This window comes from Zonotrichia leucophrys, chromosome Z, assembly GCF_028769735.1.
Source record: "Zonotrichia leucophrys gambelii isolate GWCS_2022_RI chromosome Z, RI_Zleu_2.0, whole genome shotgun sequence".
In the NCBI taxonomy this organism is placed as follows: domain Eukaryota; kingdom Metazoa; phylum Chordata; class Aves; order Passeriformes; family Passerellidae; genus Zonotrichia; species Zonotrichia leucophrys.
The window spans coordinates 22,582,740-22,608,784 of NC_088200.1; the positions used below are offsets into that span (position 1 = coordinate 22,582,740).

General features: G+C 39.2%; 1 protein-coding gene across 1 annotated transcript in view; it reads right to left on the reverse strand.

Moving 5' to 3' along the window:
- Nucleotides 1-13,810, reverse strand: part of RORB (RAR related orphan receptor B) — a 138,920-nt gene extending 125,110 nt beyond the window's left edge. The window contains exon 1 of the mRNA XM_064735747.1: nucleotides 13,385-13,810. Coding sequence (XP_064591817.1) covers nucleotides 13,385-13,391 — 7 coding nt within the window. The 5' untranslated portion in view covers nucleotides 13,392-13,810. The remainder of the gene's footprint in view (nucleotides 1-13,384) is intronic.
- Nucleotides 13,811-26,045: the final 12,235 nt, after the last annotated feature.

The following is a 26,045-nucleotide window of genomic DNA, read 5'->3' on the forward strand; positions in this document are numbered from 1 at the left end:
ACTTATGAGATGTACATAATAGAACAGAGACTCTCATGTTTCTGTATTAATTTGCAAAGCTTATTGTAACACACAGAATTCTCTCTACTTTTTGCAAAATTCTACTGCTCCCATCATTCCTGCTGTTCCCTTTTAGTATGTCTGGTCGGTTCTTGAGAGTTTTTCCTAAAATTTGTGCATTTTGTAAGTGCAGAGTCAAATTCAGTGCCTGATCACAAGAAGTAAATGGAGATATTTTATGTATTTCTTACATTATACTATGCTTTATTCACAAATATTACTTCAGAAGCAAACCTCTTCTACCAAGTACAGCCGTTTAAAATTAATGGTAGACACAGAGACTATATACAGATTACACATGAAGGTTCAACACCAGGTCAGTAGCGACTGAGCAAAATAAAAATGCCACGGCACTTGGTGGCCTGCATGAAGTAAGCTGGTGGTGTCAGTCCAGTCCTCAATGGACTGAGTTCATTAGAAAGGAAAAAACAAACCCCACCGCATAGCACTAATTGGCACCCCTGTTGTCACTATCAGCGGCCAGGCCAAGGTTACAAGAGCTGCAGGAAAAGGGTCCTTCAAGGTCACAGTGGAGGCACAACGGGGAAGCGGCACGGGAGACAGCCAGCGCCAGCGGCAGCTCCGCTCCCTGACCCGCGCCAGGGCTGCACCAAACACCAGCCTGACAAGGACTGGGCACGCCAGCCACCCAGCCACGCAAATATCTGCATGGTACAAACCCCTTCAGGAACAGATCCCCAGCCTCTGCAGGTCTGGCACCTTTTCACAGTTAAAGAATACAGCACGTGTGAAGGCACTTAAGAGCAAAAAATGCCTAGGAAAGTTCCAATTGAACTGACTGACAAAATGTCTTTGTACAAAAGGTTTCTGCTTGTTTTCCTTAATGTACAAGATGCTGGTCATATCTGCAACAGAAGGAAAACTATCATTTGTCACATCATGTGGAACAAAGCAAATTAAATAACATAACTCAGAATTCTTTCTTGGTTTTCTTGTATATGAATAGTTGCTAAATGCCACTACAGAAAGCATTAATGAGTGTGTCTGTAGTTATGGAGTACTCTGGTATGGAGACTCATCTACAGTCTGCCTTTCCAATGACTCTAATGAATTATGTGGAAGGATCATGTTCCAAGCTCATCCGTAACACCTCAATAGTTCAACACCTCTTATTCTATTGAGTCTGCTAGTATGCCTGATAGAGAAGCAGGTCACAACATTAACAACCACAAAGACCAGAAGAATGTGAAATGTCCTGAGAAGTAGCCAGTAATCAGAGGGCAGTGGAGATGGAACTTAAATGAATGCAACACAAAAAATCTAAAAAGGTTAACTGCAATAAAACCCCAAACCATACATTGTAACATAAACATAATAAACATACATTGTAACAACTGTTTAGCTCTAAGAGAAAAATCTGATATATGGCATTTTATTTTCATTTTTCAATCTTCATTAGAAACTAAAAATATGTCGCTATTAAAGGAAAAATTGTATACTTGGATGTGTATATATCCCATACTGTAAATGTTTTGCTGAATTCACATCATGGGAAAATAATATCACCTAGTTTTTAAGAAACTGATTAACACATAAATGTATCAAAATATCACCTATACCCTCACAAAATAAGAAACATTTATATACAAACATCTAAAATCCAAAGCCTTTTCATTTAACTTCCTGAGCAGCATGTAAAATATTAATTGTTTAGTGTTCCTCAAAATATCAACAGTCAGGCTTTAGACACAGACAAAAATAGCCCTAATCCTTAAGTGAAACGTAACTCTTAACTCATATTATTCCTGACAGTAAACTAAGAGTGCATCTTTTGTCTTGGTTCCACAGTGAAATATATAAAAAATGCTTTTTTGGACATTATGAAAAATCACAATATGCATTTACTAGCATTTGTTTCCTGGAATTATTTTATACTGCTGCTCATTTGTGCCCAAAAGACAATGCAGGCTAAGACTGGCTCAAAATCGGATGCTTTCCTAAACATTTCAGTAATAGCACAAAGACTCTGAGACATATACCCTCCTCTAGCTCAACTGATCCTGTGAGAGGATGAAATAGATGCTAACGGATGACAGCTTGGCATTCTGCCTGTTTTATGCTTAGGACTTACAGAAAATTCCAGGAGGGATGTGGGAAATCAAGAGATTTCATATATATGTACCTCCTACACTTTCAGTGTAGTTTTCTGGAAATTGAGATCTTTTTCTTTTTGGTCATGGGGATTTCTGCAATTGTTGTGGTCTGTAATAAGCTCTGTGGGGTTGCTATAGAAGGAAAAGTTAGTCAAGGGCTTATTCTTAAAAATCACCCTGGTTTTGGACAATTGGAGAGCATTTTAACAGCATTCTCCATTTCTCTTTTTCTTTTGAGCACGGAGAGAAGATCGGAAGATGTTTTTTCTGTTTACAAAAAATATTATGCTACAATCAGATAGGACACTATTCCTTTATCATCATGTATTTCCAGCATCTCCAAAAGCTAAAATCTATGTAACAAATCTGTGGGGTCTTTCTAAAAACAACAACACAAAATCAACCAAACCAACCACTCAAAACCACCAAAACCCCACAAAAAAATCAAAACCACCAACCAAACAACGCCCCCAACCAAATAACAACAACAACAAAAAAAAAATCAACCAAAAAAACTTCCACACCCCTCCCCCCAAAACACCACATAAACAAAATAAACCTGTGGGAACTCAGCACAAGCCGAGACAGGACATAAACCAAACAAACAAATTGAAAGATACCAGCATATTCTTTTACCAGACAGGAGAAAGAACAGGTGCTGGGAAGCAGGAAGCAATAGGGAAGCAGAGATACAGCTCTTGAGCACCTCATCTATTTCCAAGGCTACAAGCATAAAAATGTCATAGAGGTACCACATGGAGATGTAACCTGGCCAAGACTTAACAAACTGCTTATTTCTTTGTAGCAGGAAATCCCAAGCAAAGTAACCAAATGAAAGAAAAGGTTAGAAGGAACAACTGTAACACACAGGGACATATGATGTATAATTTAGGGAACCAATTATACATTTTCTAACAAGTGAATGAATTTCAGTCGCAAGTACCTTTCTGATTGTAAAGCTTTTCAACAAAAGTGATTAAAAATAATCAGAAAGAGGAACAGAATAAATGATATAAAGACAGGGAAAAAACTCTAATCAAACCTAATTTGATTTGACACAGAGTTTAAAAAGATTCACTTTGGATGCATTTTGCAAATGACATTTCAATTTCACAATAAGTAACTTGGCGGAAGTGCAGTGAATGCCAAGCTTCTACAGACAGCTTACATAACTGTATATGTGACACCCTGACTTGCAGCATTCCTGAGTAGTGGAGCTCTGGATATACACAGTGAAATGAATGGAAGTGGATGTCTAATGTTAGCATTTAGCTGAATACCAAATAGTTTGAAGTCTCATAACAACAAACTTACATGCAACACCAAGTAATAGAAAGTAGCACAATGAATACATTTATATTTACATTTATATATAATATTTGTTCTTTTCTTTATTTTTTCTTCTCTTTTTCTGTTATTTACACTTCTCTCATTTCCAATAGCAGGTCCACTGTAGTTAACTCCACCTGCAATGAGTGGAAATTGAAAAGTCCAGCATTTTGTAGTACAGGACTGTTCACATCAAAACCCCTTCAATCTAATCACTCTTCTGTTTGATATTGTTCTTTTCCTTTACATTTCCACTTTCTTCATGAACATAACTCTATTTCAAAACAGCATCTTTCTCTTCAGTTTGTTGTTTATACAAACTCACCATCCTTTTTTTCCTCCCTATTTTCTCTCGTTCCTGATTGAAAGCATACATTTCTCTCCGTCAGTTTTATGATGCAGCTGGTACAATATTTTTCTCCCCAGTTCTGTTGAAGCCTGAAAATAGCTTGCTGCAAAAGGTCTTAGTGAATGTGTTCTGTTTTAATGGCACTTCCACTAGAGTTCTTAGGAATGCTGATTTAGAGCACATCTTGGCCAATCATATTTAAAAAAAATAGGAATTTTGGGAAATGCAAATCAATGATAGACAAAGAAAGTGCCTTTTGCATAGGCACCTGAATTAGGACAGCGCAAGTTCTCTTCCCTCTTATCCACTGAACTCAAAACTGATTAGTTCTCCCATTTTCTAAAAACCAGTGGGCTGTAAACAACCAATGAGAACATATTGCACCTTGATTTTTACATAAGGCGTCCCAACAAAGTCAATCGGGAATTCTGTTTCAAAGACATACAGCTCTGCAGTTACAGATTTCACTCAGTTGATGCAATTTACTGTAGTATACATTTGCTTGAAATATTATCACATATAAACAGTTTCTCAGAAAAAAACTTTGTGTGCTTATTGTCACTTCTCTAAATGTTAGAGTGAATATTGCATGCAAAACCTTTCTTTCTGTTATTTTAATAATATATAAATAACTAATTAAATTCTGCCTAAATTATGGAGATTACTAGATACCTTTGAAGTTTTATTTTTAATACTGTTAACAGCTGCTATAGCACTGGTAATGCCTCTCTTATCCACCAGTTCTGAATAAGGAGTTTATTTTTGTAAGCATGTAGAGTTGCTTTACAAATTGTAGTGGAACATGATGTTGACATTCTTCAAGCCATGGAATAATCTGTAGTTTAAATTACTCTCAGTGGATGTTAATCAAACATATTTTGCCTCCACTGACATTGTTGTTTTAATCTTCCTCTGTATTCCAACTACTCATGTGAGAGATTGATATAAACTGAATTTTAAAGAACTGGCTATGGCTACAAGGAAACTAGCATTCTAAATAAAATATATAGATTTCTGAATGAGAAAATTCTGTGGAAGTGTTGCTAATTTTTTACTTTTTTCAATGCAATATTAATTTTAAGTCCTATTGTCCCAGTAATCTAGTGAATATATCTAAAAAAAGACTTCTGGTGCAATACTGCGTACATCCTACCTATACTACAATATTTATTAGAGGTTTCCCTACATTAAACAAAACAGTTAAGCTGGTATTTCTTGCATCACCTTTCCATTTCCATATGCATTCCTATAGAGAGAATGGTTTATGCAATTAAAGAGAGAACTCTAGCTTGCTGACAGGCACATCCAATGATAGTACATGTACAGCTTATACAATTCACTGAAAGAAAACAATAACAGGTTTAATATAACTTCCTGAACAAACAAAATTAATTTCTCCTTGTCCACCAGTGGAACTCTTTCCAGAAGTTAGGTGTCTTTTCTTCACAAAGATGATATCAATGTATGGCTTTGTGCCTTATTAACACACGTCTCCTCTAATGCCGTTACTTCTCTGTGCCACTAGACTGTGCTGCATTTGTTTACATGTGTGCTGCCACTGCATTTGAGTATCCAGCCTCAATTCTTGTGCATGGTCTCTCCTTTCAGTTTATTCCAGTTACTTTCAGTTCATCCCAAGTAATTACCAAATACAGTTCATAGTATAAATATTGTACAAAGCCTCCCAAACAATGTGCACTGAAGTAAGCAATGCTTTTCGTAGCCAGCTGATGCTTCATTCTTCCAGACTGACAAATACAAAAAGAAACAACAGAGCACTTGTTTCACTAGTCAGCCAGGACCTGAAATGTAATATTTATTTTCATTTTCCATCTTGTTTAGAAAAGCAAAATCAGTGCTGCACTGCTGACATGCACAAATGATCAAGGAAAAATGTGCTAGCAGGAAAGTCTTAGGATTTCCAAAATGCACTTCTGTGGCAGGCTCTCAAATCAAAAAGCTGACTCAAATAAATTTACCCTCACTTAGTAAAACTACTTGTATTTTCCAAGAAGGAAAGAGAAGACAACACACATCAATGTCTCTAAACAGAACTTTTAATGAAAATATGGTCCTTAATTTTGTTATAGTTCACCTATAGTAAAATCCCCTAACTGTCCTTCTCCAAAAGATCCTTATTTCTAATAAATCTTCTGGAAAAATATTTGCTGAACAGTTCTCAGTCTTCTAGCTAAGACATGCGACCAACTTTGGACTGAGACTATAGCTTCCAAATATCTCTGAAACAAGTGTGCACTTTCAATGTGTAATGCACACTGAATAATCTAACCTTTGAAAACTATGCAGGTGCATAAAGCCTATCACTCTTTACCTCCTGTTGTAGTGGGAATAATAATTTAAGACTTGCTTATTTAAAAGCAGCTTTGTCTTTACTTTTTACATTTGAAGTTTATTTTAGGAGAACCATAATTTCACCTGAGACCAACAAAATGCAATATGCTACCCACTTGACAGCTCATTATTTTGACAGTAGACCGAACTGCAATTTAATTTTTTTGCCTTCTTTTGATCTGTTTTTCCCTTATGAATGCCTTCACTAAAAAAACAACAAACAAAAAAAACCCCAGCAAACAAACTAACAAACCCCCCACACACACACAAAACAAAGAGAAGAAACAAAATTGAAAAAACACCAACAATTGAAACTTGTAACAAATAGATTGCTTGTAAAGATGTTTTTCCTCTAAAGGATTGCTTCAGAGGGAGGGAGAAAATTCAATGTAATGGGAATGCATGTCTTGTTCAGAAGCGTCACTCTAAAGGCTAACCTCACTTATGAATATCATGGATTAATGAACCAGAAACATGACTCCTAAAAAGAATAATTTTGTTATGGAAGGAGTTTGCTTGTTCAGGAAAGCTAAGTGACCATGGGTAACAAAAACAAATCAGTTAAATGTGAAATCGCCTGAAGAGCATCTGTAAGTAGACAGACTTTTATATAATGACTTTGTAATAATCATCAAAATTGCCCTTAAAATTATATTGCTCTTTAGCCATACTAAAATATTTCTTACCCTATGTAGCATATTCCTGCATAAATACAATACAAATATATGTATTTTCCTAATCTTTACTTAAAGATCTTTCCAATCTTTGCTTGGCCACTATTTGCTAGCAACAGCAGAGCAAAGTGCATGAGCGTAACAAATAAACAAAGTACTTTGTTGGTAATTGGCAGAAAAACAATGTTTTTGAATACTTTTTATGTGTCAGCCTCAGCAGATAAAACTTGTATCATATTTACAAACACTTTTTTCCAGCATATATTGCAAACAGCTGTATTCAAACACTGAAGAACACCAGACAGTGACAACAGGAAGGTGATTTTACTGAAAATTCAGAGCAAGAAGACTTTTTCTAATTTGGCATGCTTCTTATGATATCAATTCCTTGTGGCCTTATAATCATTCATGCTGCTTACAATCTCAAATCATTGGGTGTCGAAGGGACACAGAACAAGCAGTCAAATTCAGCTTGCCTTATTACTGTGAATAGTCCCATAAAACCTCACTGAACTACTCACATATACAAGACCCACAACTCTTCATAAATGAGTTTGTCTGTCAAGCAAGCATAATTGATGCTTACTCTTTAATAAGTATATGTTTTTAAACGGCCGCGATCCAGATAAACATAAATTTACATTTTAAAAAGTTATTGCGTTTTTGTGCAGTAGTAAAAATGTAAATCCTCCATAAAAATTGTATACATGCATCTTAATTGGCAATTCATCAAAATAATTCACAATTAACAGCAAAGTAACAACATTTATGTCAAGCTAAATTAGCGTATATACTTGTAACAGAGGCAGAAACAGCTGTTAGTCTGTTTGCATAAACTTCCAGCAGAATGTGTCTGGCAAAGTTAAGCACGAACATTTCTGCTTCATAAAAAATAGTTCCAAGACTGAAAAAATGTAGAGGGCCAAATGTCTCATTAATAGGACCACTCAAGTGAGTAAGCATTGTTCAGTCAAACAAGGACCAGGCCATCACAGCTGTACTGTATTCTCAATCCTGTGCATAAATTAGAGTTTTTAATATGCTCATGAAACCAATATTAGAAACAAACAGAGAAATTGCACGATCCAAAAGGCACCTTCTGTCTGCCACCCCCAGTGACACTGTGTGATGTTTTATTCTCCAAGCTGCACTGCAGACTTTGCCAGACTGCATACAGAATCGGAAGAAAAAACAACATTGAACTTTTTTAAACACAGAGCACAAAGAACAACATTTTGACATCTACAGCTAGTCTATGAAAGTCATTATGGAAAGCCCCAACTGTGCTAAATGTACAAAGCTGTTAAAATTACTGTTTAAAGAAACTGATTTTAAATTCAAACGTATCAGTTTTTTAAATTTACACTTTGATTTAAGTTGATATAACAGGTTTATTAGCAAGCTCAACAGCAAGTGATCAAAGACAGAACTTAGAACTGTAAAAAAATGTACGACCACTAACACACTACTGTTATCTCATGACTGGGTAGCAATGCTCAGACTTTCTTATCTTTCTCAATTATTTCAGTTTTGAAACTGGAGCAGCTAATATATTTAGCACAATTTACCATAAATGTAACACCTGTGATTTTCCTCCTTAAAAGCAAAATTGACTGGTTTAAGGGTTGAAAGGGCAGGGTATGGACTTCAAAACAGCTAGTTAACATAACCATTATACTGCTTTACTGATAAAGCTCCTTTCTATTCACCAGATGATCAGGTCAATCAATATTTACTCCTGTGTGCATCTTCAGCTACAAAGCACACATTCTTCAATTTTGCAGTGCACACCTTAATTTCTGGGAACTCACTGCACCACTTGTGCGGTAGAAATTTTTTGGATAACTTGGTAATCTTTCACCCCTTTGAACTGTTTTCCTTTATCAGGTAACCCATCTGCACACTATGGCAGACCCTGGGTCCCGAAATTGTTTAATAAAACTCAGTACTGTTGAAGGTATACCTTACCCACATGTTTCTGTGGATGCAAACGTCACTATGATATACAGCCATACCTCCCATAGTGCCCTAAAGACCTTCCACAAATTATCACAAGTACATTTCAAACAGAAATTATGACTTCCAGAATTCTTGTCTACTCAGAACACTTTCTTCCTGATAGATTCACTCCTAAATGCCAAAAATAGTTTTTAACCATAATACACAATTTAAATGACCTCTATTACTCCACTGTCAAATTAAAAAAACCACAGCAACTTACAGCTCGCCACTGGATTTGGAGAAGACCAACAGTGGAAGTCAGATATTTTCCATACCACAAAAAAGAAATTATTCTCAGCCAGTGCACATGGTATTTTTGCAGTTTTTAAATTAACTGTCACTCGACTTCCATCTATGAAAAACAAATGTAACTTTAAAAGAATAATTATATTATGAAAAAATTCTTATAAAATATCTATTTGTTATTAAATCATATAGTTATCTGTTGATGAACTTTCATTATATATTCTCCTTTGATCCCTAATATAAATTGAAGATACCATATGCACTGTAAGTACGATCCAATGCAAAGTAAAAGTATTGCTGAGGTAATAATGGGCACTCATGCTTTCCCTTTTACTTTTGTTCCTTCTGCAGAGGTGTCACTGTTTATTGACTATATACAGCTGTATTTTTTATTACATGACACAGTTTATTACTGAATCACAATTTTCAAAGCATTTACTGACATTTATTAAATTTTACCTGTGAACACCTAACACCAGAAACTTGTGCTTTATCACATATCAAGGAGTCCCAATGAAGTCAAATAACATTATTCAGTTAAGGAGTTGCTAGATGCACTACACTGTGAGGACAAACTGGTTTTACAATGGTAGGGTAAGGTCCTAAGTCGTTCCTTAAATACTCAATGCAATCGATGAATTTTAGAATCCTAATGTTACATATTACAAATAGAGACATATTTACATTTCCTGGAATAAACTGCAAAATAATTTTCCTTTGAAGTTAATGAGTCTATAAAGATTCCCTGCACTCATCTACTCAATTAAGGAGAACTCTAAGCAAGCCAGTCTCTTTATATGCGTTACTTAATAAGCTGGCTTAGAAATACTGTGTGTAGAATTTGAGCACTTTTATAATTTCTTACAAATATTTCAGTCATGCTAAGAAAATGGAGTAACTACATCATGCAACATGTACTATTGCTCATCCTGACACCAACAAGAAAAAACTACACATAAAACTCACTTAAATAACTGTGCTTCAGGGAGTTGTGGTGGTTCTTTTCTTTAGATGTAACAAAAAAATCTTTAGTAAGATTTTCAACTAAAAGTTAAAATATTACTTTTGTAATAAGTGAAGTACTTGGGTACTAATGTCACTTTCACAATTCAAATAGATACAATCACAAAATTGACTTTTGTATGTGTACGAGTACCATATTCCCAGAGTAAAAGTAGATATTTTGACACTTTTTTTGCCACAGTTAACCTTCCACATTTGTGTAACAGCTGCATTATACCTAGAACTAACTTTTAATAGCTTTAAACTTTAAAATAATTTTAGTAAGAAATGAACTACAAGGAAAAATATAAGACTTGTTTTTCAGTTAAATAGCACAATTGTTTCAGTGCATTTTCTGTTCTCTTTTTCTAGAAAATATACTGAACTACACATTCTGTGTTCTTCACTCCCTCACAGGATGTTGCCAGGAGTGGGACAGATGGAAGGAAGACTGTAATGAATGCTCACTGTAAATTTCTTTTACACCTATGTTTGCCTCTATAAAATACTGGTATAAAAGTCATCAACTCCAAAAAAACCCCATTTTCCATTCAGAGGGAAATATCGGGACCTACCATATCAACAAATGCTCAGTGCCCTGTATATTGCTCTGCTATAATTCAGTATGGCTACATATGCTTAAAGGAATTGAAATCAAGGTTTGAAGTGCAGAAAATTATTATTTTGGATGGAACATGACCAATGATGGTAACAACAGCTGAAAACTGGCTTCCACAGGATGGGATAACTAACAGTTTATGTGACTCTCCGGTGCTCGGGGATTCAGCAGAAAATAGCCAGGTTAGGTATTTTCGGGCACTTTTTGGCCTCCGTCTCCAATGTGGAGCAGTAATGAACCACAGCAGCCCCTGTACATCCCATATCCCAGGTATTCTGTGCCAACTGCCCCAACCACAGCTTGGAAGGATCACAGCTCAGCTGGGAAAGTTCGGGGGAACAGACCACATGCTCAAGACTGAGCGCTTCCTCCTTCAAACCAACTGCAAATACAGTTGAAAACAACTACAGCCATACAAGAAGGCTCACAGCTCTCTAAAAGCATCAGTCCATGGGAGCTCACAATCTGTGAACTGTGACACTCGTTTATTTCCATTATTTGGAAAGCCACAAAGACAGATGCTCAATTAATGTGTAATGTTCCTTTTTAATTGAGGTGGTATGAAGCACTGCTCTTGCCTTGACACACACCTGTTGCAAAAACTTCACTTTACTGACCTCTTGCACATGATATAAATAAGAATGAAAGCTGCCTGTTTGTTTTTCTCCTCCAGCCTTTTTTTCCCCACCTGTAAATTCCCCATTGAGTAAGCATAAATACAATGCAAATACTAATTTGCATTCTAGGGGCAGAGCTGCACCTCTTCACATTGGCTGACAGCACAGCTAAAGGGGTGGCAGAGATGGTTAAGGAGCTGAGGCAGATCCCGGAGATGTAACCAGATGTGCAGCAAGATATGCCTCCCTCTCCCTGCCCAGCACAGCTAGACCACCCCGGGCCTTGTTTAGAAGGCAAGTGTCTGAGGAGAGGGAGGACATTACTCATCACCATTGTACAGGCCACCCCAGGGCAGGGGAGGAGAGGCATGGGAGCCACAGCTTGTGAGGATGAGCTGCCCACAGAGAGGGGAGTTGGGGCTCCTGGGTCACTGGATGGGCAGGATTTAAAAACAGCCCCTGAGACAATGACCGGCTTTACTCAAATTGGAGGCGCTCTGGTGCGCAGAAAAAGAAAGAAGGAAAAAACCCAAACCAAAACCACAAACAATACCAAAACCCACACAAACCCCATAATCAAACAAATAGAAAATCTCCAACCCAAGCTGCAAAGCTGCAACAGGGGCCACTTTACAGAATTAAGTGTTTTCCCTTGTTTCCTGTTGCTCTTAAGAAAAACAAACACCGTTTAGCAAGTTCTTGCCAGATGCCCCACAACCAACACCCTAACAAAGAAGGCTGGAGGAAAAGAAGGTCTTTTTAAATCGATCTGTGCCAATGTCATAGCTACAATTCTTTTAAAGCCAATTAAAAATCACACGTGTGATTTGTTAGTGCTGCTAACACATGCTGTTACAGGAGATGACATCAAATAAGCTGAAATTCTAGCTAGAAGTTCTTTGCAGTACGTGTGTGTGTCCCATCCTTAAACAGAAGATCAAGAAATCTGCATGCAGTGCAGCTGTCAACCCCCAGCGCGTCCCACTCCCCATAAGCCCTTCTCCTCCGTTCCAATACCCTGGTAGAGACTACTTTTTGTCCTTTTTACCATGCCATGGGTGAGGTAAGCAACTGCCCTACCAAACTGGGTGATAAAGGGCAAGGTGGAAGATGGGGGCGGAGGAGCTGCGTAAACCCCGCGGACGCCCGAGGCTGGCAAGGGCTGTTCTTGCCCCGGTGCTGGTGTTCGTCCAGCCCGGGGATGGGGCCCAGGGGAGTCTGGTCTTGGGAGACAGGGAAACAACGCATTCCCATGTCCTCCGCAGCCCTACACACCCACCCGGGTGCCCGGCGTGCCAGCACGCAGCCTCTCTCCATCCCCACCGGACACCGGCAGCTCTCCATGCCTGAAGGTGTCCCGTCGGTGGCGATATTCTGTTCTCCGGCGGGACCCTCACCGAGTGCGGCTGCAAGCCCCGGAGGAATCCCTCCCGCCCTCCACGATCGGGCTGCTCAGGCAGGACAGGCTCAGGACCCGAAGAGACCTGCGGGCACGGGGAAGGGGTTCCCGGGCAGCGCAACTCTTGTCGCCCAGTTAGCAACCCATGAGGAATGGGGGCCTCCAGCCGACGTGCTGGTTGGGGAACAAAGTCGACGTAACTTTTGGGGAGAAAAGGGGAGCCCCTCTCCGCGCTGGCAACGACCCGGGACCAAGCGGCAGCGGGTTCCGCCGTATGGGACACCTGCCGCGCCCCGCGGGCAGCTGCAGTGGGGACCTCACAGCACAGACACGGCCAAACCCCCGAGACTCCCTCCTGCCGGCCCTTCTGCCCCGGGCCAGGGCGGCGCCGAGCTCCCCGGGACAGCTGCGCGAGGGGTGTCGCCCACCATCCGCCCGGAGCCTCCTCGGTCTGGGTCGCGGCCCCCGCGGGCGCAGGAATCAAACCCTAAGTAGCCACGCCGGCGGGCGGGCACGATCCATCAACTTTCTCCCTCGGACCCTCTTCCCTAGTACGAACCCTCTTCTCCCGCCCGTTCACCAGCAGCTTTCCCAAAAGACACCCGCTCGCCGGCCCGCTTACCTCGCATGGTGTTGGTTCCCCGCTCCGCGCAGTCATGAAGCTCGGAGCCCAGGAACCGCACCGCACAAATCCCGTCTCAACACCCGCGAAGGTGGCAGCGGCCGCAGCTCCGCTCCGCCGGGAAAACCATACCTCCGGGGCGGCTCCGCGGGGCGCGGCTCCGCGGGCTCCCCGCCGCCGGGCGCGCTGCTCCGGGGCGGCCGCCCCGCGACTGCCCGCGGCTCAGCCTCTGCGGGGGCGCCTGGCGGCCGAGCGGCGGCGAGGAGCTGAGCAGGGGCGGAGGAGGAGAAAAGGAGTTACGTTAGAAAAAAACAGGAAAAACACGCGGAGGCAGAAGAGAGGGGGGTGCCGCGTGGATGGCAGAGCATGTGCGCTTTCACATGACAACGGCGCCCCTCAGCAGCTCCCCGGTGCGGATTTCCACTGCGCAGCCACAGCAACGCACGGAGCGAAAATGAGATCCAGTGAGAAAGCGGCAAAGAGGCTTATAGCGGAGGGTGGGCGGTGCCGCCGCCGCCGCCCCGCCCGCTGTCAGCGCCGCCGCCAATCGCCGCGGCCCGCCCGTCTCCGCCGCCGCGGGTGGCCCCGGGTGCCGCCGCCCGGCCCGGCCCGGCCCGGCTGCGCGGGGTCCGCGCCGCAACTTGCGCTCGCCCCGGGAGCGCCGGCCGGTCCTGCCCGGCAAGCGAGGCTGGGCGTGGTGGGGCAAGGATGGGACCGGCGTGCAGAGCTCTGGAGCTTGTGGAGGAAGGCAGCGGGCGCAGAGAATCACCCCGTTGTGGCGTTGTTAGTGAGGACGCGGTGTCTGCGGGGAGAAAGGCGAAGGCGCTCGGTCACCACGGTGTGACCCTCATCGGAAAACTTCATTTTCCGACGGGAATGGGAAAGTTTGGTGGTGAGTCATTTTCTCATTAAAGAGGGAATCTGGACGTCGAAAGCAATTTGTTTTCCGGTGTAAGACTAGCAGAAGGTTCTGCAGAAACCGGTGTGTTTCTGCGGCCAGCAGGATTGTCACGACTCACAACTCTCGCCCTGATTAACTGATAGACAAACTGATGATTGTCCCCCAAAAAACAAAAAACCCAAACAAACAACCCCCCCAAAGAAACAAAAGAAACAAGTCAACTAAAACCACCCAAACAAACAAAAAGAGTATGGAATCTTTTCAATTACTGTTTTGTTTTGGTTTTTTTCCTGTGATCATGGAACACAATCGAAACTCAGTAACACATCCTAAAAACAGGTCCCTATTACCAAAGTTTACAGTTCCTAGCTCTAAGCCTAAAATGAAAAAAAAAAGCCTCTGCTTTAACTAAAATGTATATAGTAACAAAGTTACTGTATCGACATCATAAATCAAAATGGGATACATAGTTCAAACTGTTTAATTAAATTGGACATACCAAAATGGATTTTTTTGTTCCTACATGAATTATCAGACTGAGTTCTATTAGGTCTCTTTTGCAAGAGGTCATAGGTATGATGTCTTTTGCTGTCTTAAGACTTATTCTAGGAAAGATACAAAGTGAAGTGCCCACTGTAAGTGCAAAGTGGCAAAGCTTTATTCTTAGGGAACAAGGTTACAGGGTTTAGAGGAAGCAAGTTCGTGTGGTTAGCCTGTTTTAAACACCTGTTTGAATTGCAACTGAAAAAGAAATGAAAGAATCAACTCTGCCAGTATTGCAAATGTCTAGATTTACTTGACCATGGTGAATTTTGACTGTATTCACTGTAGTGAACACAGGGTCAGTTAAAAAAAAAGAAAATTCTTAATTCCTAAGATATTAGATTGTATTTGTATTCCTCACTATTGTATTTATGCAATTTATATACTGCATGCAAAGTTGTTAGGACCTCATCCAGAAACTTTTACCAATTACTTGGCTTTTAGTCTACTTATATCAGCACACCTTTCAGTAATAGTTACGTGCTCTCCATCTTTTCACTTCACAAGACATGGAATTTACAGTGGCATGTTTTCTTTTTAATTGGGATTTTAGCAGATGTGGCTGGTGGCAGTTAGGCTTGCCTCCAGGATTCTCTTCTATGGATTTTCCCACAAACCATCTCTTCAATCTGTTCCTCCTGTTCAAAAGTTTCTGAGGTAATTGCAATAAAACAACTCTTACTCATCACTTTGCAAAGCGTGTTAGGAAGTCTCATCTCATAATAGGTATCATTTATCTGGTATCTAATATGAAATTTAGTGAATAGTGCTTATGGCTCTTACAAAAGCAGCTAGGAGAGACAGCAAAGATTCCATCTACTTGATGTATTGGAACCAGAACATTTTCTTTCCCTGCTGGATATTCACCTAGCAGCAGGAACAAAAGACAGGTGGATTTCAAGAGGAGGCATGCACTCTCTTTTCATATTGTTAAGACATCTTGTTCTTTATTATGCCAAAATGATTTTTAGATTTATTTGTTTTCAAGGTGCATCTTAACACCAATCAAAACTTTATTAGGTAAATAACAAGCTATCTACTTGCTGTGCTGTGCATTCAAAATACCTTACACTATTACAGTGACTTCTGGGTCATCTTTATATGGGATTTGTGTGGGTCATCTTTATATGGGATTTGTGTGGTGCTTTTGACAATGGAGAAAAAAAATGTCTCATTATTCATTCTTAGCTTGATTTTGACAAAAAGCTTTTTTTCTCTTTCTCTTTTTCTTCTTTTTCTTTTTCTTTTTTTCCTACAAAACCCACATAATTTGGGCTCTGGAATTAATTTACATTTCTCACTACCATATCAAGTGGCAATTTTTATTTATTTTTACCATTTTCAGAAGCCTTGGTAGATTTTTAGTTTATTCATCTTTCTTGTTCCAATATAATATATGTACAATGATGTCTGAGAACATTTCACTAGCTAGGGCAAGTTGTAAAATTTCATTTTTTAAAATATTTATGATTAAATATTGTCTAATAAGTACTAGTAATGGTGGTGAAAGAATTAGACATGTTATAAACATGGGTGAGCTTCAGTGAGAGTCAGACAAATTACAAATACTGTATTTAAAAATACAAGGCTGCTTGAAGCTGTTATATGTTGAAGCAGGTACACAACACACAAGAAAGCCACATGATCTGAAGTCATACAGAAATTTAGATATTATTTAAAAACTGAACACATACTTTCAATAGTTAAATAAACTGAGTAGTACAGTTTAGCCCACTATTCTTCAAAGATGTTAGTTATCCTAGGTTTCAAAGACAGCCTTTTCGGGTTTTTCTCATTTCAGGTGAGTGATTCAGAGAAGTTTAGAAAACATCAGACAAATATAGTTTAAGTACAAAAAATAATTTGTTTTACTTCAAAATATAAACTAATATTCTATGGCTAAAGAGCTATATTATTGCTATTATATTTTCACTGCACAATAACAGTGAGGAATTGATTTTCAGAATATTCACTTACATTAGCACCTTTCCAAGCACAATCTTCTAAGACAGTATTTAAGACTACATAGTTTTATCATTTTCATAACTTGCAATATGTTCATTAGAGCTATAGCAAGTTATGCCTAATTTAGTTGCTTCATTAAAAAGTACTGAATAAATAGTCAAAACAAACTGTATCAGGCAGGTCCCATTTAATTCTCCTGGGTATCAGTGGCTAATTTCTGTTGGCATGAAAGGAAGCCAGATGCACCCCATAGTCCAAATTTATTTCTGCGATTCAATAAGAGTAGCATGGTCACAATTTTCTTCATTTGTCTACAGCTTCACTGCCAGACATTCCTAACTTCATGTAAGTAATAAAGATTTTCCAGTTTTTCTTTTTATGACTTTTGCACAAAGTTATTGACAGACTCAGGAATATGAGCTTCTCTCATGCATTCTTCACTTTAGATTAATTTTCTGAAATTCTTCCTATCTCATTATGCTGCCTGCAATCTGCACATGTACTATATTGTCTTTGTCTCCTATAAAGACTTATAACCATTATGCAATTTTAAACCATTTCCACAAAATATTATTAAATTCAAAACCCTGCATTTTCTTCCAAGCGAATAAAGTTATTTTAAAAGCAGCCCTAGAAAATCCTGACACAATAAGGAACAACATTTAGTAATTGAAAAATCTTTATTTATGACAATTTAATTTTAGAAACTAAGTATTATGCAAGACAGGACAACCAGAAAGAGGAAAAAATTAGGTGAAAAACTATGTTTGACTTTTTCCTCTGTCTTGTGAAATGAAAAGCAATCCCTAGCCACAAATAAAGAAGCTCAACTCATGTAAATACTTCATGACATCTATTTCATTCTGTCTCTTCTTCTGTGCCTTAATGGCAGAAATTGTGTCTTCCTCTGCTTTACATGCAGTGTCAATCACTGATCATGTAATAAAGTATCCCAATTGAACATGGAACAGAAACAGAGACTAGCTGAGACACTAGATACCATCACCACCTCACCCCCTGACAAACTGTTCAGCACCTGAAAAAACTGTCTGTTAAGGATATAATTGCTGCATTAAACCTAGAACACCAAACTTTGAAATTATATTTTGGATTCTAAAACCTAACTAAGGAAGGTGGTAAATTTGACAGTAGTACCTATACCCAAGTAACCTGAAGTTTTCTCTGGAGAAACTACAGCATATTCAAACATTGATGAGAGAAGAGGCAGCAGTGAAAGGCTGTCTTCCTGCAGCAAAAAGCCTGCCAAGAGGCAGTGACCTCCCAGGACTTGTATCCACGTTCTCCATCCTTGGAAGGTCCAAGGGTTCCTAAGTTGTTTTGAGGCAATCCAAGACCAAGAACGGGCTCCAATGAAGGAGATAGAAAGATAAGAGCTGGAAGGAATATGTGAGCAAAAGAAAGTACTGTAGGAAAGAAGCATGACGCAGAAGACCTGCCTTCAGATCAGTGCTTCAAATCCTCCTGGCAGCCTCTGAGGCACTTAGACACTATAGCCTGGGAATGAGACTCTGAGTATCTTCAAATGTATATTGCTGTCATTAAGTAGTTTAAGGTTTAAATGTGAGCATGTATTACAAGCAAAAATTTTTCCCTTTAAATGAATACTGACCCTCCAGCTAACTATTCTTTCAGCTTCATGGAAACAGTTTGATTTTTCAAATTTGTAATACTCTTTTACTGGAAAATTGCAAACCCAGAATACAGTTATTTTTATTAATCAATAAATGAATTAATTTTCTAGTGGAATCTCAGTATTCCTATTCTTATTTAGGCACTACAGTTTTACATTATAAAATCAAAGAAGTTCAAAACCTTTATTCTAAATTCTTTTTCACTGTATGAACAATTGATCTTATTTCTGAGCTAATATCTGTTCAGAAAATCATAGTATTTAGTATATCAGATCTGTTTACACAGTTTTTAAAAACTGATCCTTTGCTATGGGTAGCATATAAAAGCATTTGCTTGTTATTAATTGTCTTCTAAAAGACGTAAAATAAAGGCAAACAAATATTGTATATTCATTTGAAAAGAGAGTTTCACTGAAACTGGAACCTTGGATATAATGGATAACAAGAAAATGAAACAGAAAAATTTAGAGGGCCTAACTTTCTGGACTTTATAAGAACCATGAAGCATATTGACTGAGTAATCCATAACATTCTCTTGATCATTCAGTTGTTTATTGTTATGTCACAATAAGCTAGTACCTGCAGAACAAGGCTGGTGGTAAAAGGCTAATTTGGACTAAGCAATTTTAAAACGGCTGTATTCCCTGGTTTTGAACGGAAAAGTAAGTATTTATTTCTGATTTTCACTCAACTGAGAAATATTTGGGTTTCAATTTGTTGCCCTGCTTTCACTTTTGGGGCATTCATATCTGGTGTACTGTTCTAGACTTACCTTGTGTGCATAATGAGTTTACTGCTAGAGACCATAGCCTTAGTTGTAGCTCAGAGCAACGGCTGAAGTCAAGGATGCTTAAGGGCTTCTCTTCAAAGTGACTTCCTTCCTTCCTTCCTTCCTTCCTTCCTTCCTTCCTTCCTTCCTTCCTTCCTTCCTTCCTTCCTTCCTTCCTTCCTTCCTTCCTTCCTTCCTTCCTTCCTTCCTTCCTTCCTTCCTTCCTTCCTTCCTTCCTTCCTTCCTTCCTTCCGCCACTTCCTTCCGCCACTTCCTTCCGCCACTTCCTTCCGCCACTTCCTTCCGCCACTTCCTTCCGCCACTTCCTTCCGCCACTTCCTTCCGCCACTTCCTTCCTTCCTTCCGCCACTTCCTTCCTTCCTTCCGCCACTTCCTTCCTTCCTTCCTTCCGCCACTTCCTTCCTTCCTTCCTTCCGCCACTTCCTTCCTTCCGCCACTTCCTTCCTTCCGCCACTTCCTTCCTTCCTTCCGCCACTTCCTTCCTTCCGCCACTTCCTTCCTTCCTTCCGCCACTTCCTTCCTTCCTTCCTTCCTTCCTTCCTTCCTTCCGCCACTTCCTTCCTTCCTTCCTTCCTTCCTTCCTTCCTTCCTTCCTTCCTTTCCTTCCTTCCTTCCTTCCTTCCTTCCTTCCTTCCTTCCTTCCTTCCTTCCTTCCTTCCTTCCTTCCTTCCTTCCTTCTTCTTCCTTCCTTCCTTCCTTCCTTCCTTCCTTCCGCCACTTCCTTCCGCCACTTCCTTCGCCACTTCCTTCCGCCACTTCCTTCCTTCCTTCCTTCCGCCACTTCCTTCCTTCCTTCCTTCCTTCCTTCCTTCCGCCACTTCCTTCCTTCCTTCCTTCCTTCCTTCCTTCCTTCCGCCACTTCCTTCCGCCACTTCCTTCCTTCCTTCCTTCACCACTTCCTTCCGCCACTTCCTTCCTTCCGCCACTTCCTTCCTTCCTTCCTTCCGCCACTTCTCCTTCCTTCCGCCACTCTTCCTTCCTTCCGCCACTTCCTTCCTTCCTTCCTTCCGCCACTTCCTTCGCCACTTCCTTCCGCCACTTCCTTCTTCCGCCACTTCCTTCCGCCACTTCCTTCCTTCCTTCCTTCCTTCCTGCCTTCCTTGCTTCCTTCCGCCACTTCCTTCCGCCACTTCCTTCCGCCACTTCCTTCTTCCGCACTTCCTTCCTTCGCCTTCCTTCCTTCGCCACTTCCTTCCGCCACTTCCTTCCGCCACTTCCTTACTTCCTTCGCCACTTCCTTCCTTCCTTCCGCCACTTCCTTCCTTCCTTCCTCCTTCCTTCCTTCCTTCCTTCCTTCCTCCTTCCTTCCTTCCCTTCCTTCCTTCCTTCCTTCCTTCCTTCCTTCCTTCCTTCCTTCCTTCCTTCCTTCCTTCCTTCCTTCCTTTCCTTCCTTCCTTCCTTCCTTCCTTCCTTCCTTCCTTCCTTCCTTCCTTCCTTCCTTCCTTCCTTCCTTCCTTCCTTCCTTCCTTCTTCCTTCCCCCTTCCTTCCTTCCTCCTTCCTTCCTTCCGCCACTTCTTCCTTCCTCCTTCCTTCCGCCACTTCCTTCCTCCTCCGCACTTCCTTCCGCCACTTTCTCCCTTCCCGCCACTTCCTTCCTTCCTTCCGCCACTTCCTTCCTTCCTTCGCCACTTCCTTCCTTCCCTCCTACCCTCCTACCCTCCTACCCTCCTACCCTCCTACCCTCCTACCCTCCTTCCTCCCGCCACTTCCTTCCGCCACTTCCTTCCTTCTGCCACTTTCTTCCTTCCTTAAAAATACGCTTAAATATAAACAATCAGGCCAGGAGTATTCAACGTGTCTATTGTTGGCCTAGTTTATGAAACAGATGAGAAAAGAATCAGGTTTTTGAAAATACACATATTAAAAAGCAGATTTTTTAAAATCTTAACATATATTTTTGAATAGAAAAAGAGCTTACAGATTGCTGATTCCTATTTTTGGCATGATACATTTACAGGCCAGTGCAAAGCAAACAAGATAGTTACTCAGATAACAAAAATAATCTCCAAAAGCAGAAATTACTTGTCGATGCTCCCCTTTCATTTAAAAGAGCTGTTTCTCTTATAAAGCTATTAGCACCACTTTAATTTATGCAGTTAATTTTTCCATCCAGTTCATAGGCCAATCCCAAGAGGGAAAAAAAATGGCCCCTGCTCTATCCCTTATATAAGGCAGGCAGATTTAACAAGTCTTGATCTGAGAAAGTAGTAATGCAAATGCTCAGGATTAAACATGTGGTTATGTGCTTTTTTTTGAATTAGAATCTGTGTCAGAATGCTTATTTAGCTACAGTTCTGATATTAAGAAAGTCTTCTTGTGTTGGCTGATCTGGTACAGAAAGTGGCATTGTTTTGATTGTTCCTTTTGTTTTATACACTTATGGTAAAATACATCGAGTATATAAATATTTGTATGAGAGACATAGATTAGCTAATAAACATTTAATGTCTTATTTCCAAATTTATTTTTGTGATGTCTATTGTGATAAGATATGACTAAGACCAAAAGAAAACTTCTAGATACTGTGATATAAAAAACTCTGAACCACTCACACTCGTGAACAGATGCACACAAATGAGTTCTCATAAGATGTATTTGGAACTAATAAATGCTGGTATAAATTTAGTTCTTGGCACATACACTACCCCATGGTATTGTTACTCTGTGTCACTACAGCATGAAAGTAGAAAATACTTAAATGATTCAACTTTTAAAGATGTTCCAACTATTAAAGATGTTGGGACCTCCAGCCATAGCTGGCTTACGGGCTGATAAATGCACAGGTTGGACAAAACTAAGCAAGACCAAGAAGCTAATATTCCTTTAAATCTCAGTTCTCCAGGATGGCCACTTGCACCTGACAAACTGCAAATGTTCTCCACGGGTATCTTCAGTTTAAATCCCCGGAACAGGAAAATATAAATGCCCACTAGGACACAGTGTAGCATAAAGATGCAAGCCAGTTTTAAATGAAGTATTTTGGGTACTGGCAGCAGTCAAGCTGTGATAGCAGAAAGCTTACTCTGTGCAAGAAGTTTATTCTGCTGCATGGGCATGTTTAGCAGCCTGTTCTGCACTTCATGCTATTGTGAGGTGGCTGCTATGCAATGTTTTGCATAATACCTGCCATGCAAAATGTATCCAATAGAGCAGAGGCACCTGACAAATAACAATTAAATGGGCTAGAGCTACACGGAAAAAGAATATATATAATACACATTAAACATGTAATTAAAGGTATATTATACACTATAAAACTATAATTGCATAGTTTATTCTAATAATTTCTGCCAATTCATTATACCACTTCCCCCTTTCTCAGAACTTTTCTGTGTAAAACGTGGCTGGTCTTGAGATGCATGCTTTCTAGAAAGAAAACATTCACATGAAATAAATGAGGCATTTCTGAGGGAACACTACCTGTAGTGGCGCATGTGTGTAAATGAAGAGTAAATCTCCAAACACCTACAGTTATTGCAAGTTTCTCAGATGAAATGAACAACTTCAAGACTGCTGCTGCTAATAGGACACAATGAAAAACCAGCAAAACCTCTCTCTTTGCTGTTAATGCCAGTGACAAGAAGATCCTGGGTGCCCCAGGCCCATAGGATGCCACTGCATTGCAGGGAGATATCTGTTGTGTCACATTAGCTTTTTTTTCAGGTAGACAAGGAATGACTGTACAAAGAGGTATCAGGTTATTAAGCAATATGGAAGCATGACAGTAAGTTCAATTAACAGAAAGAATATAGAAACATACGGAAAATGTTCATGTAACAACAGCAGGGACACAATTTTCAATACAGAATAAATAAGAAATAAAGGATAGGTTTAAACTCCTATATTTACAAATTAGGGATTTTAAGTAGAGATTAGAATTACATAGGGAAACAGAAAAGTACAAAAATAATTGCCTTCTTAACCACAATAAATTGAAATTAATGTAATGTTTATTCTCCTGTTATCTTTCCAAATGTTTACCAATTCATAAATGCAGCCATTTTAGATACACAAAGTAAGCAATTTACCTTATGTGGGATAGAGACTCATACTGCTATCTATTATAAATATTAAAATCACTTATTTACAAGAACAACAATAGACAATAATGAGGAAGATAAGTACTAACAGAGACAGGAACAGAAATTAAAAACAAATGAAATTAAGAAATAAAAAATTAAGAAATTAAAAAATAAATTAAAAAAATAAAAAATTCAATTAAAAATTAAGAAATATCCTTAAAACCACTGTATGATACTTTGGTGCCTTACTTGGTACTTCACTATATCATGTTTTGTATATAAGATGTTTTTTGTAACTCTGCCCAGGACACTGCACACCTTACTAAGATAAGACCAGAGAGAGGGAATACTGAGGGGGTAGGAGGTTACATAATTCTTCTTGTAAGTTTTTTGAGTTTTAGAAGAACTTGCATATGTTACAAAAGTTCTTTCTACTCTGTGCAATTACAGTAGTCTGACCAGACTGAAAATGCTTGGACTCCACAGAAGTAGTGATTTTTTTGAAGGCTGATAAGTGCTAAATTTGGGAAAAGATCTTAAAGCTTTTTCTTTCAGCTCTTGGAGAAGTCTATAAGCTGTTGAAATTTTTATTTATTTGCAAATAAAAAGTAGAGTGTTTGCAATTTTTGGAGAATAAGTATTGTCTTAGATCATTGTATGATAAACTATGATAACTCCTATACTTCTAAGGGCTCAATAGAATGTACAAGTACTATGCATGTATGACTGTATATATAAAAATAATTTAATAAAGCTCTATCTTTAGGGGAAAAAAGAGTGATATTAGAAAACTTTAGTAGTGTATTGTCAGCATCAGTTATGTAATTGTTATACATTACAGACATTTTTAGACTGTCATATTCAATGTTTCTTTTAGATTGCGAAGATACTAAAACAAGAGTCCACTAAAAAGAAATAAAAGAAATTAATGTCAAGCACTTCTAAACCTCTTCAAAATTACAGAAAGTGTCAAAAGAATGATGAGAACAATATTCAAATGATGGCTGTAGAAAACTATACAAATTACAGTCATGTCAGGTTGTTCCTTGCAAGCTCTCCAAGTCATAGTAGGTTTATGTTTCTTTTCCTTCATTCAAAACAAAAAAGCAAACAAACAAATGAAAAAAATCCACAACAAAACCAAAAACAACCAAAGAAAAATACACACCAAAATTCAAAAATTAAAAGCCCATTTTCATTGCTTCCTTGGTGTTAATGACCTATGCTATTGAAATAGACATCTTTAAAGAAGCAGCCACTTTTCCAAATACAGAGAATCAAACACCAAACAAAGAAACAAATCAAATCACTGCTCTGTGCACATCCCCCTGGCCAGCTGGATTATATGTCAGTATAACATTTGGAACAGTTTCTATGCCAAATCACTGATGAGTAGGGAACATCAACTTAGCCAGCTGTTGTATTTGCTAAGTGGCACAGGTACCACAAACAGAGGGACGTTCCACTGGTTTTATGTTGAATTTTTAATTTCAGTCAATGGCTCTTTCCTTATATTTTTAGGTGATCCCAGATACTGAGGAGACTGCTTAAACCTGTGGAATGATGCATGTGTTCTTTTACTCAGGAGGACTTTAAATGATAAACATACACAAATGGAAGATGAGGACTATGGACTGGTCATGAGCTAGAAATTCATTTATCAATGAGGACCATAAAAAATTGCTTCTTGTGAAAACTGCATTTTCTGAATTTTCAATTTTTCTATGCCTGTAGCTATAGTATATTAACAGCACTTCCCCCCTTTCACTTCTCCATTTCTTTACGCTGTAAAGTACATTGTTTTCGTTAAACAGTTCCACCAGCTATCTCACTCTATAAGATCTGAAAAACACCGTTTTCTAAACACATAGTAAATACTGTGAAATTGTGCATTTTAGGAAGCATAATTTTCTTTATACATGCTATAGAAATAAAATTTTGAGTTGGTATGCTCTGTTTGCAGAGTCTGATTGTGATGTCACTGAGAAACATCTGCATATAGCAGTGGTTCTTTGACTGGAATGAAAGGAAAAGACAGAATGATAGGAAAGGGAAGGGAAGTTCTGGGAAGGGAAATTAGGGAAAGGGAAAGGGAAAGGGAAAGGGAAAGGGAAAGGGAAAGGGAAAGGGAAAGGGAAAGGGAAAGGGAAAGGGAAAGGGAGGATGAAAAGAAGTAACAGGATTAAATGAAAACTATATGTGATATGGTCAAGCCATATAAGCACTGGCGAAGCTAAACACTCATGTAAGTGACATGTATAGTAAACTTGTACTGATACTTGGCAGAGGAAAAACTGTGAATTAAGAATATTGGAGAAAAGTATAATTTTTTTTACCTTAGTAAGATTTAAGGATTTACAGAGTTGTCATCCCAGATTTTCTTCTAATGGCATTTTAAATAAAGATCCCAGAGAAACAAATATTAATTGGTGAAACTGAGAATTAATGATTAAAATGTAGTGTCTGAGGAAAAAAAGCTGCAAAAGACATAAGTGAAAGAAAGTACAACACCTAGAGGAAAGAATATTGTGTGCAATTTGGAAATAAAACCTGTCTTTTCCTTGGTACTTGCAGCTTATGAAACTGTTGCTTGTGTAATTTTTCTGCAACTTTCTGCAACATTCATACTTTGTATTGCCTTGTAAGTGTGATCAAATCAAAGTCAGAGAAGATGTAGCGGTTTGGTGTACTTGCTAAGATGTCTTTTACCTATCAAACCTGAATTTAGGCAACGCCAAGCACTGGTTATATTGAACTGCATATCCTGCATTAAAAAAAAAAAACAAA